A 20,130-nucleotide genomic window follows, 5' to 3' on the forward strand; every position below is an offset into this window, starting at 1 on the left:
CTGAGTGACAGCTGTCTCACTGCACCCAATCACAGCAGCCGGTGGGCGTGTCTATACTGTGCAGTAAAATAAATAAATAAATAATTAAAAAAAACGGCGTGCGGTCCCCCCCAATTTTAATACCAGCCAGATAAAGCCATACGGCTGAAGGCTGGTATTCTCAGGATGGGGAGCCCCACGTTATGGGGAGCCCCCCAGCCTAACAATATCAGTCAGCAGCCGCCCAGAATTGCCGCATACATTATATGCGACAGTTCTGGGACTGTACCCGGCTCTTCCCGATTTGCCCTGGTGCGTTGGCAAATCGGGGTAATAAGGAGTTTTTGGCAGCCCATAGCTGCCAATAAGTCCTAGATTAATCATGTCAGGCGTCTCTCCGAGATACCTTCCATGATTAATCTGTAAATTACAGTAAATAAACACACACACCCGAACAATCCTTTATTAGAAAAAAAAAACACAAACATATACCCTGGTTCACCACTTTAATAAACCCGAAAAAGCCCTCCATGTCCGGCGTACTCCAGGATGGTCCAGCGTCGCTTCCAGCTCTGCTGCATTAAGGTGACCGGAGCTGCAGAAGACACAGCCGCTCCTGTCAGCTTCACTCAGCTAATGAAGGGAATAGCGCAATCAGCTGTATTCAGCGTTGGCCGTGAGTAACCTCAGTGGCAGCTCAGCTGATCGCGCTATTCCCTTCATTAGCTGCGTGGAGGTGACAGGAGCGGCTGTGTCTTCTGCAGCTCCGGTCACCTTCATGCAGCACAGCTGGATGCGACGCTGGACCATCCTGGATGACGCCGGACATGGAGGGCTTTTTCGGGCTTATTAAAGTGGTGAACCAGGGTATATGTTTGTGTTTTTTTTTCTAATAAAGGATTGTTCGGGTGTGTGTGTTTATTTACTGTAATTTACAGATTAATCATGGAAGGTATCTCGGAGAGACGCCTGACATGATTAATCTAGGACTTATTGGCAGCTATGGGCTGCCAAAAACTCCTTATTACCCCGATTTGCCAACACACCAGGGCAAATCGGGAAGAGCCGTGTACAGTCCCAGAACTGTCGCATATAATGTATGCGGCAATTTTGGGCGGCTGCTGACTGATATTGTTAGGCTGGGGGGCTCCCCATAACATGGGGCTCCCCATCCTGAGAATACCAGCCTTCAGCCGTATGGCTTTATCTGGCTGGTATTAAAATTGGGGGGGACCGCACGCCGTTTTTTTAAATTATTTATTTATTTTACTGCACAGTATAGACACGCCCACCGGCTGCTGTGATTGGGTGCAGTGAGACAGCTGTCACTCAGCGTGGGGGGCGTGTCTGACTGCAACCAATGACAGGCGTCTGTGGGTGGGGAAAGCAGGGAATACGAGATTGATTAATGAGCGTCCGGCATATTCAAAGTAATTGTTGCCGCGTATTCTCTGCACAGCTGTTCCTCGCCGCGCTGGTGATCGCGGAGCAGTAAGTATGAGAGAGGGCTGCTCACTACAGTCACTCGGGGGATTAGCGGTCACTGGTGAATCCTTCACAGGTGACCGCTAGTCAGTACGCGGCACACAGACAGAGCCGCGGCATGACAATGAAGTCGGGTGAAGTTCACCCGAGTTCATTCTCATCGCGCAACTCTGTCTGCTGTCAGCCGACATGTATCAACGACATTGTGCAACACACAAACGGACATTCCACACGGACATTCCACGTACACATACACGGGCATTTTAGACACAAACACGGACATTTTACACGTACACACGGCTCGCATACGCCATCACACGGATGCCATACGTACCGGAGAAACGCCCCAAAAAAACAGAACACGGAACCGAAAAACGGACCGCGTCACACGGACGTTTTTTTTGCGGAAGTGTGTTTTAGGCCTAAAGGGAACCTGTCAGGTGCAATATGCACCCAGGATCACGAGCAGTTCTGGGTGCATATTGCTAATCCCTGCCTAACCATCCTTGTATCTAGTAGCATAGATAAAGACTAAGAGATCTTTAGAAAAACTATTTCTAAAGATCCTTTATGATACGCTAATGAGCACGGGGACTAGTCGCAAGTGTGTGATTTCCCCCAACTAGTCTGCCCTTTTAGCATGATAGCACGCCCACAGGATCATTGGTGGTGGCATGCGTACCTATGTCCGTTGCCAATGCCTTAGACGCCGGGTTTAGGGTCAGTGCATATGATCAGAAGTCCCAGCACTTTCAGTTATGTGCACTATGAAGCCAGGTATATGCGTCCTGGCTTCAGAAAGGTCTATTAAACAAGACAACAAGTGCCGGGCATTCTGATCATACGCACTGAGCTTAAACCCTTTGTCTGAAGCGGTGGCAATAGATACACGTATGCGCATCACCGTTGATGACACTCGGCATTGAATAACATGTTAGCACGCCCCTGTAGGCGTGCTAAGATGTGAAGAGGGCCAAAATAACGCCCTTCCAACTAATCCCTGCGCTCATTAGCATATCATAAAGGATCTTTGGAAATACTTTTTCCAAAGATCCCCTTATCTATGCTAGTGTATACAGGGACAGTTAGGCAGGGATTAGCAATATGCACCCAGAACTGCTCATTGCTCTGAGTGCACATTGAGAGGCACTGCAGCCAAAATTTGGGATGCTGCCCACTGACTGAAGGCCCGTCCGTTAGTTAAAATACCATTCCCCTTTAAAAAGACTGCCTGTCAGTTTTCCCGCTCCTGGAGGTGACTCGATGTGTCCCGTCTCCTGCATATATACATCACCACGCTGCCCAGCTTTCGGCGTCTCTGATTAGGACCCAGACATGTTCCTGCCTTCCCTCCCCTTGGTTCTAAAACTATTTTTATTGACCTGTTAGGTTATTTCAGTCACAGCAGCGGAAGGGGTTGGAGAAAAGTGGTGGTGAAATACCCTGCCGGACAGCCGGAAGGCGGATAATTTCCCTAAACCCCGGTGTGTTGGCTGGTTAATGCTTTATTGAACGCTGTGACCATAATTTTATGCCAAAGTTAATAAAATTGAGAGTGGTGTTTCCTCTGACTCTCCTAAAAGTAAAAGGTAAATAAAAGTATTGAATGTTTAAGAAAAAGTGATGTTGGGTCTTTTTAAGGGGAAAAGAGGTGTTGGGGTCCTGGCAGTCTACACTTGACAGGTTCCCTTGAAGTGCAAAGATCTCTTGTCATCTTAGCAGTTGGTTAACACTATATTTATTGCTACTATTAAAAATCAATTTTCTGATCTTCAATTTCCAGGTGAAAGTTGTGCACCCCACATATTGCAGCTTACAAAATCTGCAAGTCTTATTTGTGTGTGATCTGGAGGATTATGCAGCTTTTTTCTTGGATTTACTTGGAACCTGTGTGAGGTCACGTGACTGAAGGAAGCGGCTTACACTTAAGGGATGTGTTTGTTGGACCATTAAATGCAAAGCCGAAAACAATACCCAAATCTAACTGCTTTATACTGAGAGATCAGAGGCAGGTCTTCATGAATAATAATGTCTGAACTGTTTACTTTATAAAGAAAACTGATACTGAAACTTGAGAAAAAAACCTTTATTCTTGGAATATTAAAACAGTTTTACAAGAAAGTATTATTATCTTATCAATTAGTCAAATGCTTATGTACTACCACCCTTTCACTTGAACAAAAAACTGAATATTATTCGGCCACACAGTAAACTCCTCTATTGTCGATCAATGCTCCTTTTGGATAGAGGCAAAATATATTTTTGTACCATGTTAGCCAATAGATAGAAAAAAAAATGTTTACAATAACAGAGTCCTCAGTAGTTGATACTTTTTAATGCCTAACTGAAAAGATGGTAATAATAGCAGCTTTCGAGACTACTCAGGTCTCTTCATCAGGCATGGTATAACACAAAATCTGAAGAGGCACATATTTATACACAACAGGATATATCATACTTTACATACCGATAGTTCTGCTTCACGTCACTTGTCTTATTTACTGCTCTATTCTATGTCCTGTTGTGTATAAATCTGTGACTCTTCAGATTTTGTGTTATACCATGCCTGATGAAGAGACCTGAGTAGTCTCGAAAGCTGCTATTATTACCATCTTTTCAGTTAGTCATTAAAAGGTATCAACCAATGAGGACTCTCCGTTGTTTTAAAGATTTTTTTCCTTTTGGTTAGAGAATTTGCCAGTCCAAAATGATCCATAGATGATTTTCTGTGTATTATAACTTATGTAATGCAAATTTTAGATATACTAAGATCAAGTTGATGTAGGTGGATGTAGAGCAGGGAGTACGCTTCCATAGAGGGATAGTGACTTACAGTGGCATGGAAAAGTTTGAGCACCCCTGGTCAAAATGACTATTATTGTGAACAGATACGCAAGTTGAAGATGAAATGATCTCTAAAAGGCTTAAAGGTAAAGAACTCACATTTCCTTTATATTTTAGGTAAAAAAATATATATATATATTTTCGTCTTTTGCCCTTTAAAATTACCAAAAAAAGAAAATGGGCTGATGCTAAAATGTGGACACCCTACATGGTTAGTACCTAGTAGCACCCCCATTGGCAAGTATCACAGCTTGGAAGTGCATTGTAGCAGCCTAAAGTCATTCAATTCTTGTTTGAGGGATTTTCATCCATTCTTCAATTGAAAAGTCTTCAGGGTACTTTGCACGTCGCGACATTGCTACTGCGATATCGTCAGGGGTCAAATCGAACGTGACGCACATCCGGCACCAGTAACGACGTTGCAATGTGTAAAGCCTAGCTGCACTGATAAACGATCGCAAAAGCATCGAAAATCGGTGATCTGTGCAGTGTCGGACATTTCTATAATGTCGCACCAATAGGAGATACGATGTTGTTCCTCGTTCCTGCGGCAGCACACATCGCTGTGTATGAAGCCGTGGGAGCGAGGAACATGTCCTACCTGCCTCCACCGGCTATGCGGACGGAAGAAGATGGGCGGGATGTTTACATCCCGCTCATCTTCGCCCCTCCGCTTCTATTGGCCGCCTGCCGTGTGATGTCACTTTGACGCCGCACGACCCGCCCCCTTAGGAAGGAGGCGGGTCGCCGGCCAGAGCGACGTTGCAGGGCAGGTAAGTCCCGTGTGAAACTGCCGTAGCGATAATGTTCACTACGGCAGCTATCACAAGATATTGCATGTGCGACGGGGGTGGGTACTATCGCGCTCAGCATCGCTAGCCGATGCTAACGATGTTGCAGCGTGCAAAGTACACCTTCCAGTTCTGTGAGATTCCTGGCTCGTCTTGCATTCACTGCTCTTTTGTGGTCTAGCCACAGATTTCCAATGATGTTCAGATTGGGGACTGTGATGACCATTGTAAAACCTGCAGCTTGCGCCTTTTGAGGTAGTCTATTGTGGAAATTGAACGTGTGTTTAGGATCATTATCCATTTGTAGAAGCCATCCTCTTTTCTCCTCTTTTCAATTTCAGCTTTTTTACAAATATGTTATATTTGTATCAATAATTTGTTGAAATTTCATTGAATCCATTTTTCCCTCTACCTGTGAAATGTTTACCATGCCATTGGCTGCAACACAACCCCGAAGCATGATTGATCAACTCCCATGCTTAGTGGATTACAAGATGTTCTTTACCTAAGATTTTGTGCCTTTTTTTCCCACATATACCTTTGATCATTGTGGTCAAAGAGTTATATATTAACCTCATTGGTTCATAGAACATGTTTCCAAAATGAATCAGGCTTGTTTAGATGTTCTTTTACATACTTCTGATGCTGAAGTTTATGGTCAGGATGTAAGAGAGGTTTTCTTCTGATGACTTTTCCATGAAGGCCATATATGTGCAGGTCTCTGAACAGTAGAACAATGTACCACAACTCCAGAGATTACTAAATCTTCCTGAAGGTCTTTTGCAGTCAAGCGGGGGTTCTGATTTGCCTCCCTAACAATTCTACAAGCAACTCTCACAGAAATATTGCTTGGTCTTTTAGACCTTATCTTGATCTCCACTGTAAAGCCCCCATTACACATAGCAATGTTGTTAGCGAGATCGCTGAAACGTCACAGGTTCTGTGACGTAACAGCAACCTCGCTCGCGATCTCGCTACATGTGAAACATAGCAGTGACAGGCCCCTGTCTGCGATATCGCCGATCATACCTGAACACCCTGGTTCATTTTTTGATCGTTGGTGTCCCACTGGGCAGCATGCATCGCTGTGTTTGATGCCATAACAATGACAAGCGACCTCGTTGGCGACTCAGAACTGTGGAAACACTATGCCTCTATCGAGGTCTGAGTCGTCAGAATAGCTGCTGTGTGACAGGGTCCCAACAACCGCCGAGGTCATTATACGAATCGCCGTATCATTGCTGCGTCGTTAATTAGATCTGCCTGTTTGCCAGCTCACTAGCAACCATGTAGTGACGTATCAGCAATTCTGACCAGGTCGTATCGTTGTCGGGATCGCTGGAACGTCGCTATGTGTAACGGGACCCTGACTGATAACTGCCATTTCTTAATTACTTTTCAATCTAAGAACATGCAAATTGAAAACACTTTGCTATGTTTGTATAGCCTTCTCCTGCTATGTGGACCTCCACCATTTTCATTTTCAGAGTGCTAGGCAGCTGCTTAGAAGAACCCATGGCTGCTGTTTTTGGTACAAATTTAATGGACGCTGGTTTTTATACAGCTGTGCAATTTGCATCACCTGACCTTTCCTAACGATAATAGTTAACAAGCCATAATCCTAACAGGTTAATTAACGTCTGAAACCTTGGTCAAAGTTATCTGAGCACACAAATCTTCAAGGGTGCTAACATTTTTGCATAGGCTTGTTTTCCTTTTTAGTTAATTTTATAATGTAAACAAGATGAATATATGTGTGTGAAATGTGTCATCTCAAACTTTATGCCTTTTAGAGATCATATCAACGTTAACTTGCTTGAATGTTCCCAATAACAGTAATTTTGACCTGGAGTGTAGAGACTTTTACATGCCACTGCATTTAGTTGACGCTTCTCTGCAGACTCATAACTCCACTGGGAACAGGTAACTGTGTAAGAACATCACTGCAGGGTTTTATTAAAAACAATTTCCTAAAAATGTATAAAAAAATCAACATATATTCAGTAATATCAAGAAAAATAGTGCACATATATAAAGAGACAGGTACCTGAGTCATTGTCCGTATTGTCAGCACAAGCCATCTCCATAATGATATTGCAACCGGCTCCACTCCAACCAACTTGACATACGCAGTGCCAGCCGTTTTGGTCAAGTGTACACCTTCCATTACCATAGCAAAGACCAGGACAGCCATCTGAAAGAGAAGAAACATTATCTTAATAACCAAATTAATAATATAAATTACCATTACATAATATTCTTAAAGAAGTGTTATGTACTGCTGACAGCTATATATAATGATCCAGTGCATCAAAAATAAAAATTACTCAACTAGTCTTGATCAATATCATGTCACTTTGTGACAACAGCTAATTTAGAAATGAGTAACATGTCAGCAACGTCAGACAATACACAGGCTATATTTGTGGTCTGTAGCTACGAAGATGCATATCCCGGTAGATGAACTGTAAACAAACACAAAACAGCAAGATTCCTTTTCTTTTTATTAGTTATACTTGAGCAAAAATAACAAAATGACTGCAAAAATGCAAATATTCTTAAAAATATGGAAAACAAGAGCCCTTGGGACCAGCATGAATTTATGATGTCTTTAAAGGGAATCTGTCAGCAGGTTTTTGCTATGTAATCTGAGGGCAGCATACAGTAGGGGATGAGACACTGATTACAGTGTTGTGTCACTTATTAGGCTGTGAGCTGTAGTTTCCATACAATGAAGATTTTATCAGCAGGAGATTATCAATATCTGACTACATGTCTACATCTACATGACTACAGTCAGCCTGGTCCATCCACATTCCCAACACTGATTAGCAACTTACTGTCAATATACAATGTACACAGAAAACTGCTAATCAGGGATGGGGGCTGGGGTTAGCATTAGGATCACTGCTGCAGGCTACATCTAAAAACTGTGATTTTATCACAATTAATGCACATAGAAAACTTTATACATCATTGGATTCAGGATTTCTGTCTCTACATTATGCTGCTTTCAGATGAGGTAGCAAAAACCTGCTGAAAGAATCCCTTTAAAGGTGAGATATCAAAGGATTTATGGGGATTTGCAGTAAAGTAAAAGAAACAACAGGTTGCTTAAGGTAAAGCCAGGGCCAGCTTCAGATTTTTATGGGCCCCAAGCAAAAGAGTCTCAGTTGGCTTTTAACAGATACCAGGAGGGGAGCACTGTCCCCACACCTACCCGTGTGCTGTCTCCCCGTTCTGTGTGCTGTCCCCCAATGTGCTATTTCTTCCATGTGTGCACCGATTCTCTTCCATGTACGCTGTTTACCCCCTGTGCATTGTCTCTCCCCCCATACGTTGTCTCTTGCCACCTGTGTGCTGTCTCCCTCCTGTGCACTATCTCCTCCCATGCTTTGTCTCTCCCCCCTGTGTACTGTCTGCCCCTGTGTGCTCTCCTCCCTTTTCTCTGTCTCTCCTCCTGTGCACTGTCTCCTCCCTATTCACTTTCTCTCCCCCCTGTGCGCTGTCTTTCCCTTTTTGCTCTGTCTCTCCTCCCATGTGCTGTTTCTCCTCCTGTGTGCTGCCTCTCCTACTGTGCATTGTCTCTCCCCCTGTGCACTGTATCCTCCCTATTCACTTTCTCTCCCCCCTGTGCGCTGTCTTTCCCTTTTTGCTCTGTCTCTCCTCCCATGTGCTGTTTCTCCTCCTGTGTGCTGCCTCTCCTACTGTGCATTGTCTCTCCCCCTGTGCACTGTATCCTCCCTGTTCCCTTTCTTTCTCTCCTGTGAGGGGCACTGCAGCCAGAAACTTGAGATGCTGCCCCCTGACTGCTGGCCCCTATGCATGTTTAAATAAAGTTCTCCCCCCTGGAAAGACACTGACCTGCCGCCCCCGCCTCCTGTGGTGTGACTGGCCTAAGCCCCGCCTCCTGGATACATATCATCGGGCTGCCCAGCTTCCAGCCTCTCGGCTGCAGGACCCGGACCTGTTTCCCACCCTCCCTCCCTTTTGTTTTCCAAGTTTGTTGGAGTTTTCTGTGTTTAAGTCGCAGCAGCGGAAGGGGTAGGAAAAGTGGTGGTGAAATACCCGCGCCGGACGGCCGGAAGGCGGTACATTTGCCTGAACCCCGTGATGTTGGCAAGTTAATGCCTGGATAAAAGCTGCGACCAAATTTTATGCCAAAAGATGAGAGTGGTTTTTTCCCCATACCTCTCTCCAAAAATGGAAAATTCAAATAAAAGTATTTTAATTTATAAAAGAACGGTGTTGTGTCTTTCTAGGGGGGGAAAAATGGTGGTTGTTGGGTCCTGGCAGTCTACACTGTCTCCCCCCGTGCATAGCTGTGTCAGTATACCGGGCACTGCAGGATATCAGTGCCACCTCGCAGGTGACGTCACTGGTCTCTGCCAGGGATAGTGACAATGCTCTGTTGCTGGCTTAATATTATTCATAGGCCGACAATAGTACTTCTCCAGACGCTGCACTCATTGCACAGGCATGGAGAAAGACACTGCACAAAGAAGATATTTAGCCCGGGCCCCATACACCAGTAAGTTCTGGAGAAACCACTGTCCGTCAAGTGGCGCGAACGGTGTTCCCGATTGAGAGTTGGTCCCCCGTTTGTCCAGGGCCCCAGCACTTGATGGGTGTGCCTGGTGTTGATGCCAGCCCTGGGTAAAGGAACTGCAAAAATTGTAGATCTCTTCAGCCATTAGTTAGCTTCTGGAATCTACTAATGAACTATATTTCACTGTCGAACATGAATTGGAGTTCTATCCTAAAACATAACCTTTATTAAATATTATTATTTAAAATCTTAAATTTACCTATAGTGTCCAATGTGAGACACAATAACAATAAAGATGTGCTATGCATTCCTTATTGTGAGCTAAAACTCATGTGTTACAACAGTGGGTTAGCTGGGCCGGACCCTAAAGTGGGTCAATTTATTGGTAATTGTATTAGCTAGAGAAATATGGTCCTTGGATGGGGAGGATAATCCTCTTTTTGTCTATGCAGGCAGCCTATAAATGCCGGCAGTTGATATCTCCACAGAAAAATTACATGTGTGGAATACTACTATGCCCAGCAATCACCCAAAGCATTATTTTACAGAATGCTGATGGGACTGCTGCAGTGGCGCAATGTTGGATTATATTAAACCTATAGACATTGGCTTGGCTCTCGCAAAAAATCAGTGTAAAAGGGGTGTCCGTACACCCAGCAATGATATATTCCAAAAAAATCACCCAAATTTGTACAGCACTTTACACAGCACCCAACTACATGGCACGCAGCAGCAGGTTTAACTGGTGTCTCTGGATTGCCTACCCAGGTCATGCAATTGTCTATGGGTATTCTGCAAAACAGTGATTTGGGTGATTGCTGGATATAATAGTACCCTACACTTATATAATTTTTCTGTGGAGATATCAACTGCCGGCATTAATAGGCTGCCTGCATAGACAAAAAGAGAATTATCCTCCCCAACCAAGGACCACATTGGTCTAGTAATACAATTACCAATACATTGACCCACTTTAGGATCCCCTGTAGTAATACGTGCGTTTTATCTCATAATAAGGTACGCATGGCACATCTTTATTGCTATTGGGTCTCACATTGGGCACTATACTGTAGGTACATTTAAAATATTAATAATATTTAGTAAAGGTTAAATTTTAGGATAGCGCTCTAATTCATGTTCGACAGTGAAATACACTTTATTACTTTGGACATTATTTATCACCATCATATAGTCGCAGTGAAAACTACTAATGAACTACTTTTATAGTATAAGAAGATACATATATTCATTTTTTCTGTGATCTTTGTTTCTGAGAACATACCTCTTACAGCATCCAAGTAGTGAGCTTTAAAGGAAAGGGAAACATATAAGGTCAATAATGTAAGCATTTAGGGATTTAAAGGGAACCTGCCACATTGAAAATGCAGATCTGACCTGCAGACAATATGTTACACAGCAGGAGGCGCTGAGTAGTTTTCTGGGGAAATATTCAGCATAACTTGTGTATTACTCCTTTATATTTTTCCTCATTCAGGGCTTTTCAGTCAAGTGGGAGGTCCTAACACAGCCTACCTTGTATAAATGTGCATACAGAAGTAGCTGTCAATCACTGATGAGGACCGCCCACTGGACGAGAATAAGCAGAGATATGAATGAAGAATGCACAGGTTATAAATAAGTATGTATCAATCATCTGAGCTCCCCCTGCTCTACACCATACTGCCTGCAGATAGGATTACATTTTCAATATGACAGGTTCGCTTTAAGCCATATTATGTAAATGAATTCTGAGTTCTATATAGACAATTATTCACTATATTAATTATGCTAAAAACACTGCATGATGGGATGCCATAACATAGACAGTAACACGACAGCAGATATACCCCAATTACAGCTTCACTGCTTCTCAATCCGAATCTAAGGACTAAAATATAAAGCTGAAATGTAATTAGTCATTAAAAATGTTCTCTTCCTTGTTTTGTTTTACCAAAGTTGAAGCCCGGAGGAAGGAATCATTAGTCTGAAATCTAGCACGTAAGGACGAATGCTATTTTTATTCTATATTTCTGGGTTTGTAATGGTTATTGCACATTAGGTTATAAAATATAATTTATACATTACATGTTGCATTTTCATAAATACAGCACGGATTCTGCAGGATCCAGCTATAGGCAGATACAAATTCATTGTAATGGAAGTTTGGACTGTTAACACAATCTATCAGGTTTAAATCAAAGCTTTGTTATTTTCTAACAGAAAGAACAGCCCTGCAGACTTTTCTTACATACTTAGAGGTACTTTGCACGTTGCTACATCGCATCCGGAATATTGTCGGGGTCACGTCATTGATGACGCACATCCGGCGCCGGTAACGACATCGCAACGTGTAAATCCTAGATGCGCCGATAAACGATCGCAAAAGCGTCGGAAATCGGTGATCTGTGTAGCGTCGCACATTTCCATAATGTCGGGTCGACTGCAAGTACGATGTTGTTTGTCGTTCCTGCAGCTCCACACATCGTTGTGTGTAAACCCGCAGGAGCGACAAAAATCTCCTTACCTGCGGCCACCAGCAATGCGGAAGGGAGAAGGTGGGCAGGATGTTATGTCCCGCTCATCTCCGACCCTCCACTTCTATTGGTCGGCCAATTAGTGACGTTGCGGTGACGTCGCTGTGACGCCGAACGCACCTCCCCCTTGAAGGAAGGATTGTTTGGCGGTCACAGCGACGTCGCCGAGCAGGTATGTGCGTGTGACGCTGCCGTAGCGATAATGTTCGCTACGGCAGCAATCACCACATATTGCATGTGCGACGGGGGCAGGTACTATCGCGCTCGGCATCGCTAGCCGATGCTAGCGATGTCGCAACGTGCAAAGTACCCCTTACTCTATGTGACTGCAGACTTGTGAATCCTCACATTGCGCACACTGTACACTGTGAGGATTCTCCGGTGTCAGAGCCGGGAATGGTGGTCACGTGACCTCGAGTATGCAATATACAGAATTCCGGCCAGAATCCGACTAGACTCATTCTGGCCTTGTGCAATACACTTGCATTGAGGATGCTTGAAACAGTCTAGCCAGAATGTGGGCGGCATATAAGATATTTGGGGTCACTAGAGAATCCCCACAGTGCGGCTGTTGGGAGGATTCACAGGTCTGAAGTCACTTAGAATGACTACAGAATTGTCATTTTTAGACTGGACAATCCCTTTTAAAATACTCCCAATGTATCCATGAAGGACAGTAAGTCATACACCTTAGTGAACTTTTCTTCCATCTGTAAGACAGTGGGATGAGTGTAACCTCCCTAACCTTTTTTTCACTGTGAGATGTGTCTATTGATCCTGTTTCTATCCATACTATATATATTGAGTTGTCCACAAAAGAAATGTTTATCTTATGCTCCAAAGTGCCATATCCTCAAATGGGGTACTTATGGGGGTAACCAAATTACTTATGACCTATAACACTGAATCAGTGAGAAAGTGAATTGCGTTAAGGAAGAATTGTCAGACTTATGTCAGTGTGAAAATATGGTTGCCACTCAAGAAGCTTAGTAGGTGCAAAGTGGAATTATCCAGGTGAATCCTCAATAATTGAGTATATGACCACAGTAATAGATTAGAAGGTATAACTCTGTAAGACAGAGAAAGCATAGAATACAATAAGAGTAGTGCGATCTTGTAAGCTAACCAGGGACCCGCCATTCTTACGGGAAGAGAAGAAAGAGAGTAGAAGTAATGTGAGGAGAGTTTCAGAGCTGACAGCTTATGTTATGTACCAAAAATACTGGGTACTTTGCTAGTGTAGGTAGGTGAGTGACACAAGGCTGCATATAACTGCACCTGAGAAAGAAACATTGACAGTGGCTAAAGACAAATACCAGAATAAGGCCACAGTGACCAGAGGATGAGACACCCTGTTGGGACTGTGAGGGGCCAAGATGAAGTGCCTCTTATTTGTGCTGTGTATCCATTGAAGAATCTGTGAGGTGAGGTGTTCTTGAAGCTGTGTGTTCCATCACATTGTTACAGGTATTGTGTGCCGCCCCGTGCTCGGCAGCCGAGCCGCTCGGGTCCGGACCTTCAGTGGGTGGCTCAAGGGTCTTTGGACCCGGGGGTCCTGCGGTCACTCCGATCAAAAAGGGATTTGTGGCTTGGGGACGTAGGTGTACGGCCAGAGCCGTGTTCAGTTTGTGACGCCACCCACAGGATGTGGTGAAGGTGGACACCGCCAGTGCAGTTACACGGTACCCGGGGCAGATGTTGCACAGCAAGTTGTTAACCCCTCCGTGGGTAGGGATGTTGGCCTCAGGACCCGTTGGGGGAGTTGGGCGGTGCAGGGAGATGGGCGGCCAGAGGGCACTGATGTACTCACGATTAGTAAACACACGAGTCTCTGGTAAACCAAGGTGATGGTGGTCGGTGCCCGCAGCCGGCTGCAGTCTGGTCCCCCACCCGGTTGGTGGTCTCCATATTTCTCCCGCACCTGCTTTGTGATGGTGGACTACCTGCGCTTGCAACTTCAGGAGTCCGCTCCCTGGCTTGTGGTTGCCTGAGGAGCCCGTTTGCCCGCAGACGGTGGCCCGTGGTTTCTCTCTGCCGTGGCGGTGGCTTTCTATCCCCCTCGTCGGACTGTTGCCTTCAGTCAGGACTTTGTGTGGGACAGGACCTATAGTCCTGGCCGCAATCAGTTAATTAGCTAGCCCCCAGTAGCTTCCGGACCTAGCTTCAGTGTCTGAGTACCCCCCTTTGTGCTCCGGTTTCCAAGTCGGTTCCCCGGGTCGGTACGGGTGGGCCACTACCCTGTCCCGGTCCACCTCAGTTCCATCGAGCCGTCTTCCCGGCTCCTGCAGACGGAGACTGCCATTTGCCTTCTAGCCAGCAGTACCAGGGCTCCTACCCTGGCACTGGTTCAGGTTTTTGTTCTCGCCTCTGCTGGAGCTGCACACAGCCCCAGCCCACACACCTCTCCACCTTGAACTCTAACGCTTGTCTCTACACAGACTGAACTCTTCCCACCTCATGCCATCCGAACTCCTCGGTGGGCGTGCACCAACTGCCTGGCTCCGCCCCCTGGTGTGTCCATCAAGCACTGAGGGGGGTGACTAGGGTTTTAAATGTTTGGCTGCTGTCACCTTGTTAGGGGACTGGTGTAGTGCGGGGCCCTATCTGTGACTACCTGGCCCGACCAGGGCGTCACAATTGCACCTCCATATTGGAAAAAGCTATAGATATAATTGAATTGTTTTTAAGAAGTTCCGAGTCAAGTCCATGTCTTGTTGGAGAGCCAAGAATCCTCCAGCCACAAGTGGGTGCTAAGTTCCTGGCCCCATCTCTTGCCCCTTTCCACGTCAATTGCTCAGTGCACGTGTTCAAACAGATGTCTCCAGACAAACATAATGGAAACTTCTGAACCTTGTTATTACTTATGATTTACTGAATGGTAATGTATGTAATTTATATAGTGTGGACCAACTATAACACCCTCCTCTCTTACAGGGAACCTGTTGGAAACATTTAGCCCTATTCTCAAACCATTAATATGATTGTGTATCACTTTAAGAGATAAGCCATTTGTTCCCTTTAATACTCCTAAACTATATTTGAGTAGTGAAAAGAAGCATTTTGAATTTGTGTCTGGAAGTGCATTGGGGCGTGACGATGCACTTCTAGCTTCTCAACTTCTCAGCCTCAAGCTGTATTTCTTACCTAGCAGCATCCTCCCCTGGTTGATGGACAGGTTGTTTCCTCTTGTAAATGACCACAGACCTGTCAATCAGCCAGGGGAGGGTGCTCCTAGTTAGGATATACACCGCGAGGCTGAGAAGCTAGAAGTGCATCATTCCTCCTAAATGCGCTTCCAGTTACAACTTTAGCTTCTCACTAATGGAGCACCACTTAGGGTCATAAAGATATCAATTAACCTATGTTTTAATGGGTTAAATAGTCATGTTGGGATGTTGGGGAGTGGTGGTTGTGGTGGGGGTTACATTTTCTGAAAAACTATTTAACAGTTGCTGATCCTATAAGTCCTCTTTGTTAGCTCAAGTCCACATGCTGCACATAATTTTCTCTGAAATAAGGGTTGGAAATACCAAGCAAATTTAGTGTAAATTTTGAGGTGAATTTTGCCCTCAAAAGGTAAAATAGAATTTCCGGACACATAGGTAACCTAAGGATAGTCTTAATCTATACAGAACTTTTTTTCTGCAATGTGTGAATGGGACCTGTGAGTGCAGTGTCCACTCTGATGTTTACCAGGTAAAGCTCCAGACGTAGTTTAACAACTGCATTAGATGCGGAGAATCTGCAGGGAAAAGACACACCTGTGATTCTGGTGCGTTTATGTGATTTAAAATCACCTAAAAACGCATGTAATCCGCAACTAATGATACCAATACCAGGACGTTTCAAAAACAAACAGCTTAATTTAAAGGATGACACTGCACACAAAAACACAATCAAAGGCAAGTAATCTAAGGAGTAGAGATGGTGCAGAAATTCTGTGGCATCAAAATCTCATGTGATCCTGATGGTGGTAATGTAGCCATATACTCACCTACCGCTGCCCTCTCCGGTGTCCCGCTCCAGTATTCTGCTCTTCTCAATGACATCGCCACTCTGCAGACTCTCGAGGTCACGAGGAGCGCAGCGTGACCTGGAAGTGATTTTTACATTGTAAGTTTATGAAGTGTCAGAACGAGGCTCAGAACGAGGCTCCATAGGCTTTCATTGTAAAGAGGCTTCTGGCCCTCGCATAGAGTGGGGAATAAGCCAGCAGATCTCATTTGTAGTGAGGTCACTGAGAAGAGGAACAGAACATCGCTGGATGCCGGAGGGAGCGGAGGTAGGTGAGAATATGAATGCAATTACACTATATTACATGCACATTCACACACACACACACACACACACACATTTTTTTTCATATATATATATATATATATATATATATATATATACAGTCAGGGCCAGAAATATTTGGACAGTGACACAAGTTTTGTTATTTTAGCTGTTTACAAAAACATGTTCAGAAATACAATTATATATATATATAATATGGGCTGAAAGTGCACACTCCCAGCTGCAATATGAGAATTTTCACATCCAAATCGGAGGAAGGGTTTAGGAATCATAGCTCTGTAATGCATAGCCTCCTCTTTTTCAAGGGACCAAAAGTAATTGGACAAGGGACTCTAAGGGCTGCAATTAACTCTGAAGGCGTCTCCCTTGTTAACCTGTAATCAATGAAGTAGTTAAAAGGTCTGGGGTTGATTACAGGTGTGTGGTTTTGCATTTGGAAGCTGTTGCTGTGACCAGACAACATGCGGTCTAAGGAAGTCTCAATTGAGGTGAAGCAGAACATCCTGAGGCTGAAAAAAAGAAAAAATCCATCAGAGAGATAGCAGTCATGCTTGGAGTAGCAAAATCAACAGTCGGGTACATTCTGAGAAAAAAGGAATTGACTGGTGAGCTTGGGAACTCAAAAAGGCCTGGGCGTCCACGGATGACAACAGTGGTGGATGATTGCCGCATACTTTCTTTGGTGAAGAAGAACCCGTTCACAACATCAACTGAAGTCCAGAACACTCTCAGTGAAGTAGGTGTATCTGTCTCTAAGTCAACAGTAAAGAGAAGACTCCATGAAAGTAAATACAAAGGGTTCACATCTAGATGCAAACCATTCATCAATTCCAAAAATAGACAGGCCAGAGTTAAATTTGCTGAAAAACACCTCATGAAGCCAGCTCAGTTCTGGAAAAGTATTCTATGGACAGATGAGACAAAGATCAACCTGTACCAGAATGATGGGAAGAAAAAAGTTTGGAGAAGAAAGGGAACGGCACATGATCCAAGGCACACCACATCCTCTGTAAAACATGGTGGAGGCAACGTGATGGCATGGGCATGCATGGCTTTCAATGGCACTGGGTCACTTGTGTTTATTGATGACATAACAGCAGACAAGAGTAGCCGGATGAATTCTGAAGTGTACCGGGATATACTTTCAGCCCAGATTCAGCCAAATGCCGCAAAGTTGATCGGACGGCGCTTCATAGTACAGATGGACAATGACCCCAAGCATACAGCCAAAGCTACTCAGGAGTAGAGATGAGCGAACCGGTCCCGGTTCGGCTCGAGGTCGGTTCGCCGAACGGAGGTCCCGTTCAAGTTCGGCTCGTCGAACGTTCGACGAACCGAACTCGAGCCAATAGGAAAGAATGGCAGGCAATCACAAACACAGAAAAACACCTAGAAAACACCCTCAAAGGTGTCCAAAAGGTGACAAACAACTCACAACACATGGGAAAGTGACAAGGACATATACTCATGCGAAAACAAAAGAGCTGGACAAGGAAAAAGAGGAGGACACACAGATATATGAGTATATGCAAGGAAACATCGATTCCATTATTGTGCAACTTGAGCCCTGCTCATTTTAGGCTTCCAATCTGGATAAATTGCCTGAGCTCGCCACGTACGCCTTGGGGATCTTGTCGTGTCCTGCAGTCAGCGTTCTCTCAGAACTTGTCTTCAGTGCTGCTGGGGGTCTGCTGGCAGATAAGCACATGTGTCTGTCCACTGACAATGTGGACATGGCTCTCAGAGGACTTTTCTTCCCCTGGGTCATCCAGGGGACGGGAAAGGCACGAGTATTTTTGAGAGTGCTTCATGCAAAGCATCTTTTTCATCTTGAAAATTGGGTCAACTGATGCCAGTCAAGTGGGGTGTGTGTGGCCCAATTAGTGTCAACGAGGAAGACTGTGGTTGGAGTCCCCTCGCTGTGTTTCTAAAAGAACCAAGATGAACAAGTCATGGCTCTCAGAGGACTTTTCTTCCCCTGGGTCATCCAGGGGACGGGAAAGGCACGCGTATTTTTGAGAGTGCTTCATGCAAAGCATCTTTTTCATCTTGAAAATTGGGTCAACTGATGCCAGTCAAGTGGGGTGTGTGTGGCCCAATTAGTGGCAACGAGGGAGACTGTGGTTGGAGTCCCCTCGCTGTGTTTCTAAAAGAACCAAGATGAACAAGTCATGGCTCTCAGAGGACTTTCCTTCCCCTGGGTCAGCCAGGGGACGGGAAAGGCACGCGTATTTTTGAGAGTGCTTCATGCAAAGCATCTTTTTCATCTTGAAAATTGGGTCAACTGATGCCAGTCAAGTGGGGTGTGTGTGGCCCAATTAGTGTCAACGAGGGAGACTGTGGTGGAGTCCCCTCGCTGTGTTTCTAAAAGAACCAAGATGAACAAGTCATGGCTCTCAGAGGACTTTTCTTCCCCTGGGTCAGGCAGGGGACGGGAAAGGCACGCGTATTTTTGAGAGTGCTTCATGCAAAGCATCTTTTTCATCTTGAAAATGGGGGTCAACTGATGCCAGTCAAGTGGGGTGTGTGTGGCCCAATTAGTGTCAACGAGGGAGACTGTGGTTGGAGTCCCCTCGCTGTGTTTCTAAAAGAACCAAGATGAACAAGTCATGGCTCTCAGAGGACTTTTCTTCCCCTGGGTCATCCAGGGGACGGGAAAGTCACGCGTATTTTTGAGAGTGCTTCATGCAAAGCATCTTTTTCATCTTGAAAATTGGGTCAACTGATGCCAGTCAAGTGGGGTGTGTGTGGCCCAATTAGTGTCAACGAGGGAGACTGTGGTGGAGTCCCCTCGCTGTGTTTCTAAAAGAACCAAGATGAACAAGTCATGGCTCTCAGAGGACTTTTCTTCCCCTGGGTCAGCCAGGGGACGGGAAAGGCACGCGTATTTTTGAGAGTGCTTCATGCAAAGCATCTTTTTCATCTTGAAAATTGGGTCAACTGATGCCAGTCAAGTGGGGTGTGTGTGGCCCAATTAGTGTCAACGAGGGAGACTGTGGTTGGAGTCCCCTCGCTGTGTTTCTAAAAGAACCAAGATGAACAAGTCATGGCTCTCAGAGGACTTTTCTTCCCCTGGGTCAGCCAGGGGACGGGAAAGGCACGCGTATTTTTGAGAGTGCTTCATGCAAAGCATCTTTTTCATCTTGAAAATTGGGTCAACTGATGCCAGTCAAGTGGGGTGTGTGTGGCCCAATTAGTGTCAACGAGGGAGACTGTGGTTGGAGTCCCCTCGCTGTGTTTCTAAAAGAACCAAGATGAACAAGTCATGGCTCTCAGAGGACTTTTCTTCCCCTGGGTCATCCAGGGGACGGGAAAGGCACGCGTATTTTTGAGAGTGCTTCATGCAAAGCATCTTTTTCATCTTGAAAATTGGGTCAACTGATGCCAGTCAAGTGGGGTGTGTGTGGCCCAATTAGTGTCAACGAGGGAGACTGTGGTTGGAGTCCCCTCGCTGTGTTTCTAAAAGAACCAAGATGAACAAGTCATGGCTCTCAGAGGACTTTTCTTCCCCTGGGTCATCCAGGGGACGGGAAAGGCACGCGTATTTTTGAGAGTGCTTCATGCAAAGCATCTTTTTCATCTTGAAAATTGGGTCAACTGATGCCAGTCAAGTGGGGTGTGTGTGGCCCAATTAGTGTCAACGAGGGAG

The 20,130-nt window shown here is 45.0% G+C and overlaps 1 protein-coding gene across 5 annotated transcripts in view; it reads right to left on the minus strand.

Moving 5' to 3' along the window:
- Positions 1-20,130, minus strand: part of TENM1 (teneurin transmembrane protein 1) — a 1,354,271-nt gene that overhangs the window by 380,768 nt on the left and 953,373 nt on the right. For all 5 annotated transcript variants that reach the window (XM_075323916.1, XM_075323915.1, XM_075323914.1 and 2 more), the window contains 2 exons: positions 10,931-10,954; positions 7,147-7,293 (listed from right to left, as the gene is read on the minus strand). In XM_075323916.1, the coding sequence (XP_075180031.1) occupies positions 7,147-7,293; positions 10,931-10,954 (171 nt within the window). The remainder of the gene's footprint in view (positions 1-7,146; positions 7,294-10,930; positions 10,955-20,130) is intronic.

This window comes from Anomaloglossus baeobatrachus, chromosome 9, assembly GCF_048569485.1.
Source record: "Anomaloglossus baeobatrachus isolate aAnoBae1 chromosome 9, aAnoBae1.hap1, whole genome shotgun sequence".
Classification (NCBI taxonomy): Eukaryota; Metazoa; Chordata; class Amphibia; order Anura; family Aromobatidae; genus Anomaloglossus; species Anomaloglossus baeobatrachus.